Below are 17,361 nucleotides of genomic sequence, written 5' to 3'. Positions count from 1 at the left end.
GGCGCCAAATAGAATATTTGGTCGCCAACATTTTAAACCATGTAAAATTAATGTTATGTTAAATGGGACTTACTGTGTGCAGAGGCCACGGCAGCATCCTCCTCCTTTAGATTCTTTTCTTAGGGTACAAACCCACACACCGTATATGCAGCGTATTTACTACTGCGATACGCAGCAAATACGCAGCAAATACGCAGCAAATACGCAGCAGATTAGATCTAAATAACTGAACACAGCATCAAATCTTCACCATCACGTCTGCTGCGTATTTGCTGCGTTTTTGCTGCGTATACGGTGTGTGGGTTTATAAGCTTAGTTTGAAAACGTTCAACATGGAAACTTGCAACTTGACAACCATATACAGTCTGACTCAGTACTTCAGCTTCACTTGGCTAGCCTTTTAATGAGGCTTACTCTTCTGAACTTGAACTTAAAGGGAACCTGTCGACCACCGTGCCGGGGTGACAGGCTCCCAACCCCCCTATACTCACCTCATCGCGCCGGGTCCCGCTTCTGAAGATGGCCGGGTCACGGAGATCTCAGCCGCTGCAGCCCGGCGTGCACACTGAGAGATGAGTCCAACGCTCATAGAGAATGACGGGAGAGTCCAGCGCTCCGTCATTCTCTATGAGCGTTGGACTCATCTCTCAGTGTGCGCGTCGGGCTGCAGCGGCTGAGATCTCCGTGACCCGACCATCTTCAGAAGCGGGACCCGGCGCCATGAGGTGAGTATAGGGGGTTCTAACGGGGGGTTGGGAGCCTGTCACCCCGTCACCGGGGGTGACAGGTTCCCTTTAAAAGCTTGCAACAGTCTATACATACTGAGCTAGACTTATGACTGCAGCCATAGCGACCCCCCACAAGATGTGTATATAAATAGATATATCTCTCACCTAGTGACTAATGCAAGTGACCCCCTACAATACAGACACCTGAGGGGCCCTGATAATAATAATTGTGCATATATCTATCTCCCAGTGTCTGCAGCCAGTTTGCCCTACACTTATAGATGACCCCCCCTACCCCCATTATAGATGCCCCCTCCTCTCCCCCATTATAGATGCCCCCTCCTCTCCCCCATTATAGATGCCCCCTCTTCTCCCCCCCTTATAGATACCCCCTCCCCTTATAGATGACCCCCTCTACCCCCATTATAGATGGCCCCCTCCCCCCCCCCTTGAAGATGGCCCCTCTTCTCCCCCCCATTATAGATGCCCCCCCCCCCTTTCCTCTATGCTAAGCGGTATTTAAAAAAAACAAACACACAAACTCACCTGACAACCCGCTCCCCCGGCGATCCTCTTCTTCTTCAGGCGCTGTCCCCGGCTGATGCGCGGCTGCCGGGGGTGTCCCGTCCTATCCCCGGCAGTGTGGCGCGTCAGTGAGCTCCCTGTACGCCGGGGCTGTGACTTCTGACACAGGAAGCGTCTCTGACGTGCGCTTCCTGTGCCGGATGTCAGGACCCCAGGCAGCTCACTGATGCGCCGCGCTGCCGGGGATAGGATGGGACACCCCCGCAGCCGCGCATCAGCCGGGGGCCCGGACTTAAAGAGACAGCGCGCCGCCGGGGCCAGTCGCAAATGGCGCCCAGATTAATAAATCTGGGCGCCATTTGCAAAATGTCAGTCGCATTGGCGACCATTTTGGTCGCCATCTGGAGCCCTGTACTCACACCCAAAATCTGATAGGAAACATACTATTAGAACTATCCAGTATTGGAAGGAAAATGAAAGTCAGTATGAAATGTCAGATAGACAGAAGGGCACCCCTGAACTGCGTTAGGATAAGTTTGTACGTTCAGGATTTGTCTGCACCACTACTTCTCGATTCAAGTCTTCTGGTCCTCAGGCCACAACAACAGGTCATGTTTTCCATACAAAGAGCACCTGTGGTAATGTCTGATGCACAAAGTATAATTATATCACCTGTGAAATACTAAGGAAATCCTCAACACATGACCTGTGGGTGGCCATGAGGACTGGAATTGAGAAGCACTGGTCTACAGTATTTTACAAAATATCTTAATAGCTGCAGATCTGCACAAGGATCTGTCTCAATGTAGTGGGGACTAGCAGTGTTTTTTCTGTATTGTATCTGGACAGATATTACTATTTTACCTCTCCAGCTACCTCTCCTGGTTCACCTATATACACTCACCGGCCACTTTATTAGGTACACCTGTCCAACTGCACGTTACCACTTAATTTCTAATCAGTCAATCACATGGCGGCAACTCAGTGCATTTAGGCATGTAGACATGGTCAAGACAATCTCCTGCAGTTCAAACAGAGCATCAGTATGGGGAAGAAAGGTGATTTGAGGGACTTTGAACGTGGCATGGTTGTTGGTGCCAGAAGGGATGGTCTGAGTATTTCAGAAACTGCTGATCTACTGGGATTTTCACGCACAACCATCTCTAGGGTTTACAGAGAAAGAAAAAACATCCAGTGAGCGGCAGTTCTGTGGACGGAAATGCCTTGTTGATGCCAGAGGTCAGAGGAGAATGGGCAGACTGGTTCGAGCTGATAGAAAGGCAACAGTGACTCAAAAAGCCAACCGTTACAACCAAGGTAGGCAGAAGAGCATCTCTGAACGCACAGTACGTCCAACTTTGAGGCAGATGGGCTACAGCAGCAGAAGACCACACCGGGTGCCACTCCTTTCAGCTAAGAACAGGAAACTGAGGCTACAATTTGCACAAGCTCATCGAAATTGGACAGTAGAAGATTGGAAAAACGTTGCCTGGTCTGATGTGTCTCCATTTCTGCTGCGACATTCGGATGGTAGGGTCAGAATTTGGCGTCAACAACATGAAAGCATGGATCCATCCTGCATTGTATCAACGGTTCAGGCTGGTGGTGGTGGTGTCATGGTGTGGGGAATATTTTCTTGGCATTCTTTGGGCCCCTTGGTACCAATTGAGCATCGTTGCAACGCCACAGCCTACCTGAGTATTGTTGCTGACCATGTCCATCCCTTTATGACCACAATGTACCCAACATCTGATGGCTACTTTCAGCAGGATAATGCGCCATGTCATAAAGCTAGAATCATCTCAGACTGGTTTCTTGAACATGACAATGAGTTCACTGTACTCAAATGGCCTCCACAGTCACCAGATCTCAATCCAATAGAGCACCTTTGGGATGTGGTGGAACGGGAGATTTGCATCATGGATGTGCAGCCGACAAATCTGCGGCAACTGGGTGATGCCATCATGTCAATATGGACCAAAATCTCTGAGGAATGCTTCCAGCACCTTGTTGTATCTATGCCACGAAGAATTGAGGCAGTTCTGAAGGAAAAAGGGGGTCCAACCCGTTACTAGCATGGTGTACCTAATAAAGTGGCCGGTGAGTGTACATGCACGCTTGGCTGAGCTTGCATGTGTTCTGAACTGGGAGAAATCAGCAGGACAACAAGTGACAGCTGCTTATCTCCACTAGCAACAAAACATATCAAACAAATTGAAATCTATTGTGACCATCCCTTCTCTCCCAACATCGGTCACTGGGAAAATGCAGAACTTGCTAAATTATGTTAGATGGTCTGCCAACAATAATCAGGCCAATTGTAAATGCCCTATTACAAAAGTAACAATGAAGCGAAGAGCCAATCATGTCCTATAGCAAGTAAAAAAGGACACCTGTCACCCCCCGTGCCGGGGTGACAGGCTCCCGACCCCCCATTAGATCCCCCTATACTCACGTGATCCTGCCAGGTCCCGCTTCCTGAGCCGGTCGGGTCACGGAGATGTCAGTGCCCGAAGCCCAGCGCACGCGCTGACAGCAGAGTCAGACGCCCATAGAGAATGAATGGGGAGTCCGATGCTCCGTCATTCTCTATGGGCATCGGACTCTCCCGTCAGCGCGCGCGCGCCGGGATTCGGGCGCTGATATCTCAGTGACCCGACCGGCTCAGGAAGCGGGACCCGGTGGGATCAAGTGAGTATAGGGGATCTAACGGGGGGTCGGGAGCCTGTCACCCCGGCACGGGGGGTGACAGGTCCTCTTTAAAGTTGGCGTGTTTAACAGTGATGAGCGCCCGACAGCTGAAGTGTAAAATATTAAACATTATACCGACCTGTCCATGCTCCCCAGTCCCCATTCACTGCAGCTGTTGCTTAAGTGATGGGCTGTTCAGCCAATCACTGGCTGCAGTACTGTCCTATCTTAGCCAGTGATTGGCTGAGCGGCCTGTCACTGCACAGAGCTTCAACTGTGGCTGCAGTAAACGGGGAACAAGGAGACAGGACACTGGGAAGCATGGACAGGTAGGTGTAATGTTGATTACTTTCTATATAAACCAAAGGCTGCATGGGCATCGCTAATGATGCCTATGCAGCATGATAATGCAGTCGTTTGATAGGCTCTATAATCTAGTACCAATCTAGCAGATAGGCACTCACACTGCTAAATGGTCCATGTAATAGTCTGAAGGTGACAATACATTTTCAATTACTAATGGTCAAACACTTCTGTTCCTGATTTCCCCATATACATGAATGTTCAAGAATGGCCAACGTTTACGTGTTAGCTATGGGGAAGGAAAGGGGAAGGAAGGGGTAAGTCGCAGCTAGAAGGCTCTGGCATCAAATGATCCCTCCTACACATAATTATATATATATATATATATATATATATATATATATATATATATATATATAGGGCTGGGCGTTACCGTCACAATACCGATACAGTCTGTGGCGTTGGTAAACCGACCTCAACTCTGCCAGGACGGTATCTGCGGTAGGATGATAGATAGGAAGGCAGTTTGAAAACCAAGCAGTGTCTTCCCATAGGAAATAATGTAAATGTGATTAATTGGTTCCAGCAGCCACCAATAATTACCTACAATACTCATTTATTACACTGATAAGTGCTCAGTATAATCACTACAGTACAGAACAGCACTATACTGTACAGGACATTAAACATAAGAAATGTTCATCAGAACCAGCAATTATAGTACAGTAGTCACCAACTCCTCACCCATCCTTTACTGCATAGCGTCCCCCCCATCCAAGCACTGTAATGTATGGGAGATGGTGGTGCACTGCCTGTACTACTACTGCACTGTATATGCACTCCAGCAGTCTTATACAGCACTGTACTGTACGTGAAGTCTCACCACTGCTTACCTCGCCAGGTACAACCCACCGTCCACGCTCGCAAAAATGTCCAAAAACCGAGCTAAGTTCAAATTCCAAACACTACTTCTGGGTAAAGGTATTACTATAATATATATATATATATATATATATATATATATATATATATATATATATATATATATATATATATATATACACACACACACACACTGTATATAGATAGAGCAAAAAATATAGACAGCACACTAAACGAACTGTGGGTGCCAGCAGCCGTAAAAAATCAGTTAGTAAAAAATACTCTGATGGTAATACAAACGTGAAAACGTGAATTTATTCCATATAACGATGTGCAGCAAACTTCACAAGTAATATACAACGTTTTGGCATCTCCTATGCCATTTTCGAGTGCCACTTGAAAATGGTGTAGGAGATGCCAAACTTATGAAGTTTGCTGCTCATTGTTATATGGCATAAATTCACATTTGTATTACCGTCGGAAAATGGGGTTTTCAAAAGGGGTGTGACTTAAACATACCAACAACAGTGTGTGCCAACCTTGTGAAAACTTACAGAAAACGTTTGACCTCTGTCATTGCAAACAAAGGATACAAAGTATTGAGATGAAATTTTGTTACTGACCAAATACTTATTTTCTTACAAAATCAGACAATGTGATTTTCTGGATTTGTTTTCTCATTTTGTCTCCCATAGTTGAGGTCTACATATGGCGTCAATTACAGGCCTCATCTTTTTAAGTGGTGGAACTTGCACTATTGGTGACTGACTAAATACTTTTTTTGTGTGTGTGTGTGTGTATATACATATATATACACACACACACACACACCTGGTGCATTCTTAAAAGGGTTATTTCCATCTGAACTAACAGGTACACATGTAGAACTCATCAAGTTAAAGGAGAAATCCAGTGTCAGGCATTTTATTTTTCAAATGAGCCGGGGAGGAGGTAGCTAAACATAACATGCACCTACCTACCTGGGGCCGAGTCATGAGGTGTCATAGTGGGGTCCCTACTCAGGTGCTGACAGGTGCTGACTGGCTCTGACACATCACAACCCGGGTCCCCGCTCAGTTCAGGAAGGTGCAAGGGGACCGGAAAGCAGACTGGGGGACAGCGGAGCCCTGTGCTGTAGCCGGGGTGGTGGTGCATGTTACGCTCAGCCACCTCCTCCCCAAGTGGTTGGATTTATATAGATATAAAGCATAGGGATATGGGAATTTATCATTGCTGTATGCCTGTTGGAATAGTGCAAAGTGTCCATTTATTGCTCCAAAATTTGCTCCAACTCTTTGCGACTTTTTCCTACCCTCATGTCTGTTGTCACTCAGTTAGGCATGGCTCATAAGGCTACATTATCGTTTCCCCACCCGGCATTACATATCAACATCATGCGGGCAGCGGGAAAGTGTTTGAAACTGTGCAGCACTGTAATGACAGTTGTTACAGTGCCACGAAGATTCAAACATTTCCCCCCTTTCCCGGCATGGTATTAATACATCACGCTGGACTGGGAAACGCTCCATTTTAGAGCTTCCCTGTCTGCAAAATGTTAAGATGTGGCCTTACAGTTGTCTTTCGACTTTAGAGCACATTTATAGCGAGTTTTGCTAATGCTGGCACAAATTGATTCCAGTCCGAATCACTTAAATAGCTACATCTGTAAGCTTAGTGGACCAACAACATTCAGCTACACAGTGGACTTAAATATATGAATGTGTGCGCACCTTTTGATAACTGGCGCATGGAATGCAAAGACCCCCTATATATACGAATACATTAACACCTCCAGTAAAAAAAAAAAAAAAGTAAGAGATTACAGGAAAATATTGTGCTCTCCTGTCATCACATCTACTACTCACCTATTCCCCCATGCAGACCAGCTACAAGTGCTTACTGGAAGTGGCCTGGACTACACTGCTGGGAGAAGGTAGCGCAGTTCAGGCCACTTCTGGTGAACATGTGCGCCGGTCTGCACAGGAGAGTAGGTGAGCAGTAGATGGGGTGACAGGAGAGCACATCATGAATCTCTGCGGCCGGGTGGCGGGGGTGATAGGTGCCGCGATGCGCACTAGGACATGTCCTATTTTTATGCGGTGCAGATCACGGCACTGATCATGTGAATGGCTGCATTTAGTTCAATGGTCCCTAAAATTGTCCGGATCCGCAACCTCGGACAATTTTACAGGACGTGTGAATGCAGCCTTAGTAAAGGCAATACACCCCAACGTCTTGACAGGGCCTGACAGGGCCGAGAGGAAGCGTGCACGTCAGCACACGAAACAGGCTGTCGCCCGTTCACTCACCCGACCGCGTCCTGCTTTCCTATGAAGTTTTTCTAATAAAGTAACCTTATATACATGGATGAATGAGTGCCTCATCTCTACCTTCTAATTGAAGTGGTTCCTGCATTTGGTCTGTTGCTACGGATGATTGAGCACCATTGAGTCCGAGGTGGACTAGCCGCAGTCTACACGCTGAGGTCCGTGACTCCAAGTAGTACCGAGGTGAGACTATCTTCAGAGATTTGTTGTATTAGTTGATCGTTTCTTTAGGTTCAGACCTAAAAATCGATCGCAGACGGTGCTTCGCTACATGGCCGCATATCACTATTATGACGATCGCCCAAACATTTAACACTTCACCTGTCTACTCCTGCGCTATGTATGGGTCCTGGCACTGTGCGGTGTGGTTTCAGAGCGGCCTGTCTGAGCTGACAGGCCGCTAAGCCGATCACTGGCTGGGACCGCCGCCACCAGTGATTGGCTGAGTGACCTGTCAGCTCAGACAGGCCCCTCTCAAGACAATACGGGGGGCCCGGACGCATACAGAGTGCAGGAGAAAACCGGGAGCATGGACTGGAAGTATTTACCGTTTGGGCAAAGGCTGCATGGACATCGCTAACAATGTCCATGCAGCCCTTTGTAAACAATTCTTGGGCCATGTAATGGGCCCAGTAAACGAGCGCCGATCTGCTGTTTGCAATGATCGGGCCTCCATTGACCCGTGTAACTCCTCATTACACTAGGAGACACGAGATCATAATCCTCTGCATAGACTAACTATCAAAAGGTACCATGCTCACTAGAGGACTGTCAACTACAGCACACTGGCAGCACTTCAGGTAGGGCCCAGGTGCTAACAGATTGCCTTTAAAAGGTGTACGCCAGCTTTCCAGCATCAAGTAGTTGCAAATTTTTACACAAGCAGTTTCATACAAAAAAATGAGACTTTACACCCCCCTTGCCACTTTTTAAAAACTTGGTGGGGCTTAGTATAGTGCCAGGGCCTCCCATACCTGCTGACTTTACTATCATTCATGACAGAACACTAGGATTAGTTGTGGCTGAAGTCTTCACCAGCTCCTAGCTGGCACAGATTTCAATGGTTTGCACTGACTGCCACAAATGTGACTACTAATATATTAGGAGCAGACAAAATAGCTGCAGAGGAGCTGAAAGACCAGCATGGAAAACCACCAGTCTGTAGTCAGTTTGCGGCACAAGGGTTAATCTCTCACCTGGTAACGTATATAAACACTGGTTCCCATCACAGGCTTCCCTCTTCCTTATCTATTTAAGGGAACCTCTCAAAATTTTTTTTTTTACACTGCCCGACCCACGGACATTAAGCAACATACACAGGCTCCTTTGTTACAATGTGCTATTTATTCTGAATTACTGCAGTATTTAAGCTGACATAAGCTAGTAGATGGGTATGATGCAAAGGGGCAGCTCTTTGCCAGACCTGATGGCCTATACCTATTAGATTGGCCACCCTTCAATAGGCCATTTGTAGAAGTCACATTCACTAGAAGGGGTTATCTGGGTAATTTTTTTTAACTGCTGCTCAGGAAGGTGACAAAAATCAACCCTATACTTACCTTCCTCGCCCCACACTGCTGCAGGTATCATGAAGCTGGGGAGCTGCTCCCCAAATAACACTTTTAGGGTGCCTTCACACCTACCGACTCGCAGCGTTAACGCTGCGAGTCGGCTAGGTCCTGGCAGATCACTGTCAGTACATACACGCAGCGGTCTGAACGACCGCTGTGTGTATGTATATCTGTCGGCCGCTTAACCCCTTCTGATGCCGGCCGCCTCCCGCTCAGCTCTGTATACATTACCTCCTCGCTCCACGGGGTCCCGGCGTCCTGCTCTCCCGCCCGGCCAATCAGTGGCTGCGGCAGGGCAACACCCTGATTGGCCGGGCGCGAGAGCAGGATGCCGGGACCCCGTGGAGCGAGGAGGTAATGTATACAGAGCTGAGCAGGAGGCGGCCGGCCAGCATCAGAAGGGGTTAAGCGGCCGGCAGATTTACATACACGCAGCAGTCGTTCAGACCGCTGCGTGTATGTACTGACAGTGATCTGCCAGGACCTAGCCGACTTGCAGCGTTATTAATGCTGCGAGTCGGTAGGTGTGAAGACACCCTTAAATGTGACAGCATGACAAGCACTGTTTATACTGAGCCAAATGAAGCCCCATAGTAAAGAGCTATTGCGCAGCTGGCAGAACATACCAGCCGCGTCTGCAGCAGCTTTATAATGTTGAAAAAATTATTCTGCCACATGAGGCATGGAGAGGGGCAGCAAATAGTAATCTGGGTGGAGAGCCGGCTGTAACTAGTCATGGCTCATGTCAGTGGGATGATTGACAGGCAGAGACCCATTAGTAGCCTCTCTGACTGTCAATCCATCTCCGCACCTACAGGTTGTCTGTACACCTTTACTTTTAAATTCTATTGGTTTGAATATATGTAATTTTTATTCAATAAAGGATATTCAATTGTATTATTCTGTCCGGCAATTTTTGTTGTGGTTAGGAGATATAAAGTTTTGATCAGCTGGGGTGCTCGTACCTGCACCAATCATTTGTGCCAGGAGAAGCGGACGGCTGTGCACTTCACTCTTCTGCTCACGTGTGTGAAGCTACCCTCAATTGTAAGTCTATGAAGACAGTTCCCTACATTTTATATGTGGATAATTGCTTATAAACCTCTGTTAGACATTAATAATTTATCCATTAAAATTTATAATAGAGATGAAAAGGCACAGAACAGTACTGGTCATTGAGATATATGACTGCAATCTATTGTGCTCAGGTTGTGCTCACACAAGCTGCAGTATTTGAGGGATCAGTCACTAAAGGAGTTTTCTTGTCTTAACATTGAAGGTCTAAACTCTGGTAAGTGTGGGTATGTGCACACTAAGCAATTCTTGTGGAATTCCGGCCATTTAAATGCAACATTGCTCCTTTCTATAAAGCAAAATGGGAATTCCGTCTGTGCACACAGTGGAAATTTCCGTCCAGATTCCGCGTTCCACCTGGGTTCATTCTTCGGGCGGATTCTGCTAGAGGAATCCTATAGAAGTCAATGGGGCTTAAATTCTGCTCGAATTCCGCTTGAATTCAGCTCCTATTTAGCTGAATAGGTCAGGAATTTCAAGCAGAAATCTTTCAGCTACAATTCCTGGAGAATTCCTCAGTGTGCACATACCCTAACAAGGCATCTTTAGGAAGCTGATCGCCAGGGTTACCAGACTACTATTAGTATATTGATATTCTACCACTTAAAAGATGGGGCAAGCACCGATCAAAGGCGACCCCGAATGGCTATCAAGTTTAATAGTATCCATCAGGTCTCCCTGGGGAGCAGGACAGCACAGCAACTTCCCCTGCCTGTCAGAAGCAACAGTAACAAGCTGACACCGAGTACGAGCTATGTGAGATGAGAGGACAGTGAGGATAGAAGCTGCAGACACATCAGCACGGAGCAAGCACATGGCCGTGCCGCCACACCGGCATCTGCTGACAGGTGGCGAGCTGCGCCCCGGGCCCGTGGCACCAGGCACTTCACGTGAGCGCGCAGGTGACAGAGCAGGCCGCTCTCCTCAGCACATCCCGGAAGCAGCCACATACCTGCCCGTCCAGCTGGCTTTGCGTCTGCCCCTGAGTCTGGGTCTGGCTGGGCAAAGTGAAGTCAGTGAACTCGAACTCCGAGCCCTGAGTGTCGGCTCCGAGCAGCTCGGCCTCCTCCGTGTCCAGGAAGGTGAGAGTCTGCGAGCTGGGCCCGTACGCCTCCACGCTCATGATGGACCGACTGATAGGCGGCTCTAGCGACGTCGGGATCTTTCAGAAAGCTCTGCACCGGGAATGGCTTCGCTGCTCGACCTCTAGCTGCTCACGTTTAACCGTCACCGGACGCGGGCAGTACTACCAACCGCCTGAGATCCAGCACCCTCCACCGCAATTGACGTCACACGCTGCCGCGCAGAAAAGGTGCGCGCCTGCGCGAAAATGTGACGTCAATGCGCACGCAACCGTACGTTACCCCTCCCCGTTACTATGGGCAACACGATGTTTCTTGCTGGCCTCTGCATACTGCCGGAAACTATAAAAGGCCTGTAGTAGCTTATGACAGACCGATGGCGAGCCCATTGCTTTGCCGGGAGATTGGAGCTGTGGGCCCTAGAAGGAAAGGCTGCTTTGTTTTCTACCACATGCTTCCTCGCCTCACGCTAAGCTCTTACCCTTTTCCCCAGTGTGTACGTTTTAGACCGGATGAGGAAGAAACTGGGCCCATCCTCAGTCTAGTAGTGATGGGAAATCTAGTTCGTTTTGATGATTAGTTCACTATGAACTAGTTCACTGAAAAGATTAGTTCATTTAGTTCAGTATTTCTCTGGATTCTGCTGAGAAGATATTGAACAGTTCTAGTTCATTACACAGAAGCTGTGGCTCCTAGGGGGAGTTATAGTCTTGTTAAAATGATCAGATCTAGTTAATACATCTGATCATTATATAACAAACTTTTGTTAAAGGGGTACTCTGGAGAAAATAAATTCAAAAGTTATTTATTCAAGTTAGTAATTTCCTTTTTTTTTCTTTTTTAAATATTTAAACCTCCCAGTACTTATCAGCTGCTGTATGTCCCACAGAATGTCATGTTGCAAGGAGCTCTGTGTCAGACTGGGAAGATTACATGACTTCATGTGGGGCATACAGCAACTGATAAGTACTGGACTTTCATCATTCTCCAGTTCTCTCACTTGCCAGAGCAATATCAGAAAGCTGAGCTGTGATTGGTTGCTATGGGGGCAAAGAAAATCTTCCTCTAAAACAGCCTGCTGATTTTCCACCCATATCCTATGCAGGACTCCAGACTAAAAAAATTTACCTAGGAGCCCTAACCTGAAAAATTTAGGCGCCAAATAGAATATTTGGTCGCCAACATTTTAAAACATGTAAAATTAATGTTATGTTAAATGGGACTTACTGTGTGCAGAGGCCGCGGCAGCAGCCTCCTCCTTTAGATTCTCTTTTCTTAGTTTGAAAACGTTCAACATGGAAACTTCGAACTTGACAACCATATACAGTCTGACTCAGTACTTCAGCTTCACTTGGCTAGCCTATTAATGAGGCTTACTCTTCTGAACTTGAACTTAAAAGCTTGTAACTTGACAACAATATACAGTCCACTAGAATGTGTGAGGTGGTCTACAAGTCAGGTTCTGAGTCAGTGTATATACATACAGACACTGAGGGAAGTGGTACTGTGCAGTGTATATACACACAGACACTGAGGGAAGTGGTACTGTGCAGTGTATATACACACACACTGAGGGAAGTGGTACTGTGCAGTGTATACATACAGACACTGAGGGGAGTGGTACTGTGCAGTCTATACATACAGACACTGAGGGAAGTGGTACTGTGCAGTCTATACATACTGACACTGAGGGAAGTGGTACTGTGCAGTGTATATACACACACACACACACACTGAGGGAAGTGGTACTGTGCAGTGTATATACAGACACTGAGGGAAGTGGTACTGTGCAGTGTATACATACACACACACTGAGGGAAGTGGTACTGTGCAGTGTATATAAAGACACTGAGGGAAGTGGTACTGTGCAGTCTACATACAGACACTGAGGGAAAAGGTACTGTGCAGTGTATATACATACAGACACTGAGGGAAGTGGTACTGTGCAGTCTATACATACTGACACTGAGGGAAGTGGTACTGTGCAGTGTATATACACACACACTGAGGGAAGAGGTACTGTGCAGTCTATACATACTGACACTGAGGGAAGTGGTACTGTGCAGTGTATATACAGACACTGAGGGAAGTGGTACTGTGCAGTGTATATACATACAGACACTGAGGGAAGTGGTACTGTGCAGTGTATATACACACACACACTGAGGGAAGAGGTACTGTGCAGTCTATACATACTGACAATGAGGGAAGTGGTACTGTGCAGTGTATACACACACACACACACACACACACACACACACACACACACTGAGGGAAGTGGTACTGTGCAGTCTATACATACTGACACTGAGGGAAGTGGTACTGTGCAGTGTATACATATAGACACTGAGGGAAGTGGTACTGTGCAGTGTATACATACAGACACTGAGGGAAGTGGTACTGTGCAGTGTATACATACAGACACTGAGGGAAGTGGTACTGTGCAGTGTATACATACAGACACTGAGGGAAGTGGTACTGTGCAGTCTATACATACAGACACTGAGGGAAGTGGTACTGTGCAGTCTATACATACAGACACTGAGGGAAGTGGTACTGTGCAGTCTATACATACAGACACTGAGGGAAGTGGTACTGTGCAGTGTATATATACACACACACACACACACACACTGAGGGAAGTGGTACTGTCCAGTGTATATACACACACACACACACACACTGAGGCAAGTGGTACTGTGCAGTCTATACATACTGACACTGAGGGAAGTGGTACTGTGCAGTCTATACATACCCCGCACCCCACACGCACTGACTACCGCACCTGGCCGCCATCACAACAGACACTACCAATCAGCCGCCCAGGCCGCGGTCCCCCCACACAGATTAGTGGCCGGCCGCCACCCCTGCCGTCCCTCCGGTTGTACTCACACACACTATCCACAAATTGGTGCCGCTGGGGTGCACTTGAAGAACCGCCGGGTGAGGAGAGGCGGGAGAGAGGCGCTGGAGGAGTGTGGCGCCTCTGCGGCCGTCCGTCCAATGAATGACGGACGTGCTGGATGACGTCACTGGAGAAGCGTGTCCCCGCACACGTCATCCAGCACGTCCGTCATTCATTGGACGGACGGCCGCAGAGGCGCCACGTGCTTCGGTGCAGCGTGCGGAAGTCCTTAAAGAGACAGCCGCTGCCGGGGCCAGTCGCAAATGGCGCCCAGATTAATAAATCTAGGCACCATTTGCAAGATATCAGTCGCATTGGCGACCATTTTGGTCGCCATCTGGAGCCCTGCTATGAGGAGCTGATAGAGAGAGGCATCATGTGACCTGTGAACCAAATGAACTAGATGAACTGCTGAACAAAATGGTTTGAGAGTGAATCAGGACAGTCTAGTTCAATGTGATGCATATCTCTGAGCCCAGCACTGCCCTCTGTGGTAGTGTAGAGTACTGACTCATAATGAATGTGTATGAGGGAGCTGAGAAGCAGATCAGCAGCCACCATTTTGAGTACAGAACGAGCCAGGGGGTAAAGATTTTAACAAGACTGATCTTCTAGGCTACAGGAGGTTGATCTAATCACAAAGACAGGTGAGGGACATGAACCACATATAGAAACTATCTCTCTCTCTCTCTCTCTCTCTCTCTCTCTCTCTCTCTCTCTCTCTCTCTCTCATACACACATATGGGCTGTGTCTGTCTACTGTGCAATTTCAATGTTATTAATATTATTACTATTATATTTGTATGTGATGTGTGCGGTATAGTGTTTTACTACCTTATTTTACAGCATCAGGAGCTATAGAGCAAGTGTGAGAGCAGGGAGCTTGTTTCCTGGAGCTGGATGAGGGATCACTGTCTCCTCCCACTTTCTGTTTAGTTCATAATGAACTAATCTCTGTCAGGATGGTGAACTAGATGAACTAGTTCACTCTGAAGATTAGTTCATTTTGAACTAATCACTCACGAACTACCCATCACTACAGTCTAGTAACTGTTGCTATAGGGGGCAGCTTCCTAATGCCGCATGCTTTGGTCTACAGCAGTGATTTTCAACCTTTTTTGAGCCGCGGCACACTTTTTATACTTAAAAAATCCCGGGGCACACCACCAACAAAAATGGCACAAAATGACACTAAAACAGTACATATTATACATATAGTTAATAATATAGATTCTAAATGTATTTAAACTCACTCAGTGTGAAACCTGGGCCTGTTTTCTTCTCCCCCCTGTGCTTCTCTCCTATGCTTCTCTCCACCATACTTCTCCCCCCTACTTCTCTCCTGTGCTTCTCTCCACCATACTTCTCCTCCCTGCTTCTCTCCTGTGCTTCTCTCCACCATACTTCTCTCCTGTGCTTCTCTCCCCCCCTGCTTCTCTCCTGTGCTTCTCTCCCCCATGCTTCTCTCCTGTGCTTCTCTCCCCCATGCTTCTCTCCTGTGCTTCTCTCCACCATACTTCTCCCCCCTACTTCTCTCCTGTGCTTCTCTCCACCATACTTCTCCTCACTGCTTCTCTCCTGTGCTTCTCTCCCCCATGCTTCTCTCCTGTGCTTCTCTGCTCCATACTTTTCCCCCCTGCTTCTCTTCTGTGCTTCTCTCCACCATACTTCTCCCACCTGCTTCTCTCCTGTGCTTCTCCCCCTGCTTCTCCCCCATGCTTCTCTCCCCTCATGCTTCTCTCCACCATACTTCTCCCCCCTTCTCTCCTGTGCTTCTCTCCACCATACTTCTCCCCCCTGCTTCTCTCCCCCATGCTTCTCCCCCATGCTTCTCTCCTGTGCTTCTCTCCCCCCATGCTTCTCTCCACCATACTTCTCCCCCCGCTTCTCTTCTGTGCTTCTCTCCACCATGCTTCTCTCCTGTGCTTCTCTCCACCATGCTTCTCTTCTGTGCTTCTCTCCACCATACTTCTCCCCCATGCTTCTCCCCCCTGCTTCTCTCCTGTGCTTCTCCCCCCATGCTTCTCTCCTGTGCTTCTCTCCCCCCATGCTTCTCTCCTGTGCTTCTCTCCACCATACTTCTCCCCCCTTCTTCTCTCCTGTGCTTCTCTCCAACATACTTCTACCCCCTGCTTCTCTCCCCCATGCTTCTCTCCTGTTTCTCTCCTGTGCTTCTCTCCCCCATGCTTCTCTCCTGTTTCTCTCCTGTGCTTCTCCCCCCCATGCTTCTATCCTGTGCTTCTCTCCCCCCATGCTTCTCTCCTGTGCTTCTCTCCACCATACTTCTCCCCCCTTCTTCTCTCCTGTGCTTCTCTCCACCATACTTCTCCCCCCTTCTTCTCTCCTGTGCTTCTCTCCCCCATGCTTCTCTCCTGTGCTTCTCTCCCGTGCTTCTCTCCACCATACTCCCCCCCCCCTGCTTCTCTCCTGTGCTTCTCTCCCCCATGCTTCTCTCCTGTGCTTCTCTCCACCATACTTCTCTCCTGTGCTTCTCTCCACCATACTTCTCCCCCCTGCTTCTCTCCACCATACTTCTCCCCCTGCTTCTCTCCTGTGGCTCTCTCCCCCCTGCTTCTCTCCTGTGCTTCTCTCCACCATACTTCTCCCCCCTGCTTCTCTCCTATGCTTCTCTCCACCATGCTTCTCTCCCCCACACTTCTCTCCTGTGCTTCTCTTCTCCATGCTTCTCTCCTGTGCTTCTCTCCCCCATGCTTCTCTCCTGTGCTTCTCTCCTCCATGCTTCTCTTCTGTGCTTCTCTCCACCATACTTCTCCCCCCTGCTTCTCTCCACCATACTTCTCCCCCCTTCTTCTCTCCTGTGCTTCTCTCAGCCATACTTCTCCCCCCTGCTTCTCTCCCCCATGCTTCTCTCCTGTGCTTCTCTCCCCCATGCTTCTCTCCACCATACTTCTCCCCCCTGCTTCTCTCCTGTGCTTCTCTCCCCCATGCTTCTCTCCCCCCTGCTTCTCTCCTGTGCTTCTCTCCCCCATGCTTCTCTCCCCCCTGCTTCTCTCCTGTGCTTCTCTCCCCCCTGCTTCTCTCCTGTGCTTCTCTCCCCCATGCTTCTCTCCTGTGCTTCTCTCCCCCATGCTTCTCTCCTGTGCTTCTCTCCCCCATGCTTCTCTCCTGTGCTTCTCTCCCCCATGCTTCTCTCCTGTGCTTCTCTCCCCCATGCTTCTCTCCTGTGCTTCTCTCCCCCATGCTTATCTCCTGTGCTTCTCTCCACCATGCTTATCTCCTGTGCTTCTCTCCCCCATGCTTCTCTCCTGTGCT

At 48.3% G+C, this 17,361-nt stretch overlaps 1 protein-coding gene across 2 annotated transcripts in view; it reads right to left on the bottom strand.

Annotated features, from left to right (window-relative positions):
• UPF1 (UPF1 RNA helicase and ATPase) overlaps window positions 1-11,426 on the bottom strand; it is a 64,332-nt gene extending 52,906 nt beyond the window's left edge. The window contains exon 1 of one of the 2 annotated variants that reach the window (XM_069962522.1): window positions 11,054-11,426. In XM_069962522.1, the coding sequence (XP_069818623.1) occupies window positions 11,054-11,224 (171 nt within the window). In that variant the 5' untranslated portion in view covers window positions 11,225-11,426. The remainder of the gene's footprint in view (window positions 1-11,053) is intronic. The other variant, XM_069962520.1, reaches the window with a different exon arrangement.
• Window positions 11,427-17,361: the final 5,935 nt, after the last annotated feature.

Source organism: Dendropsophus ebraccatus, chromosome 3, assembly GCF_027789765.1.
Source record: "Dendropsophus ebraccatus isolate aDenEbr1 chromosome 3, aDenEbr1.pat, whole genome shotgun sequence".
Classification (NCBI taxonomy): Eukaryota; Metazoa; Chordata; class Amphibia; order Anura; family Hylidae; genus Dendropsophus; species Dendropsophus ebraccatus.
This window is presented reverse-complemented; position numbering and strand designations above follow the sequence as displayed.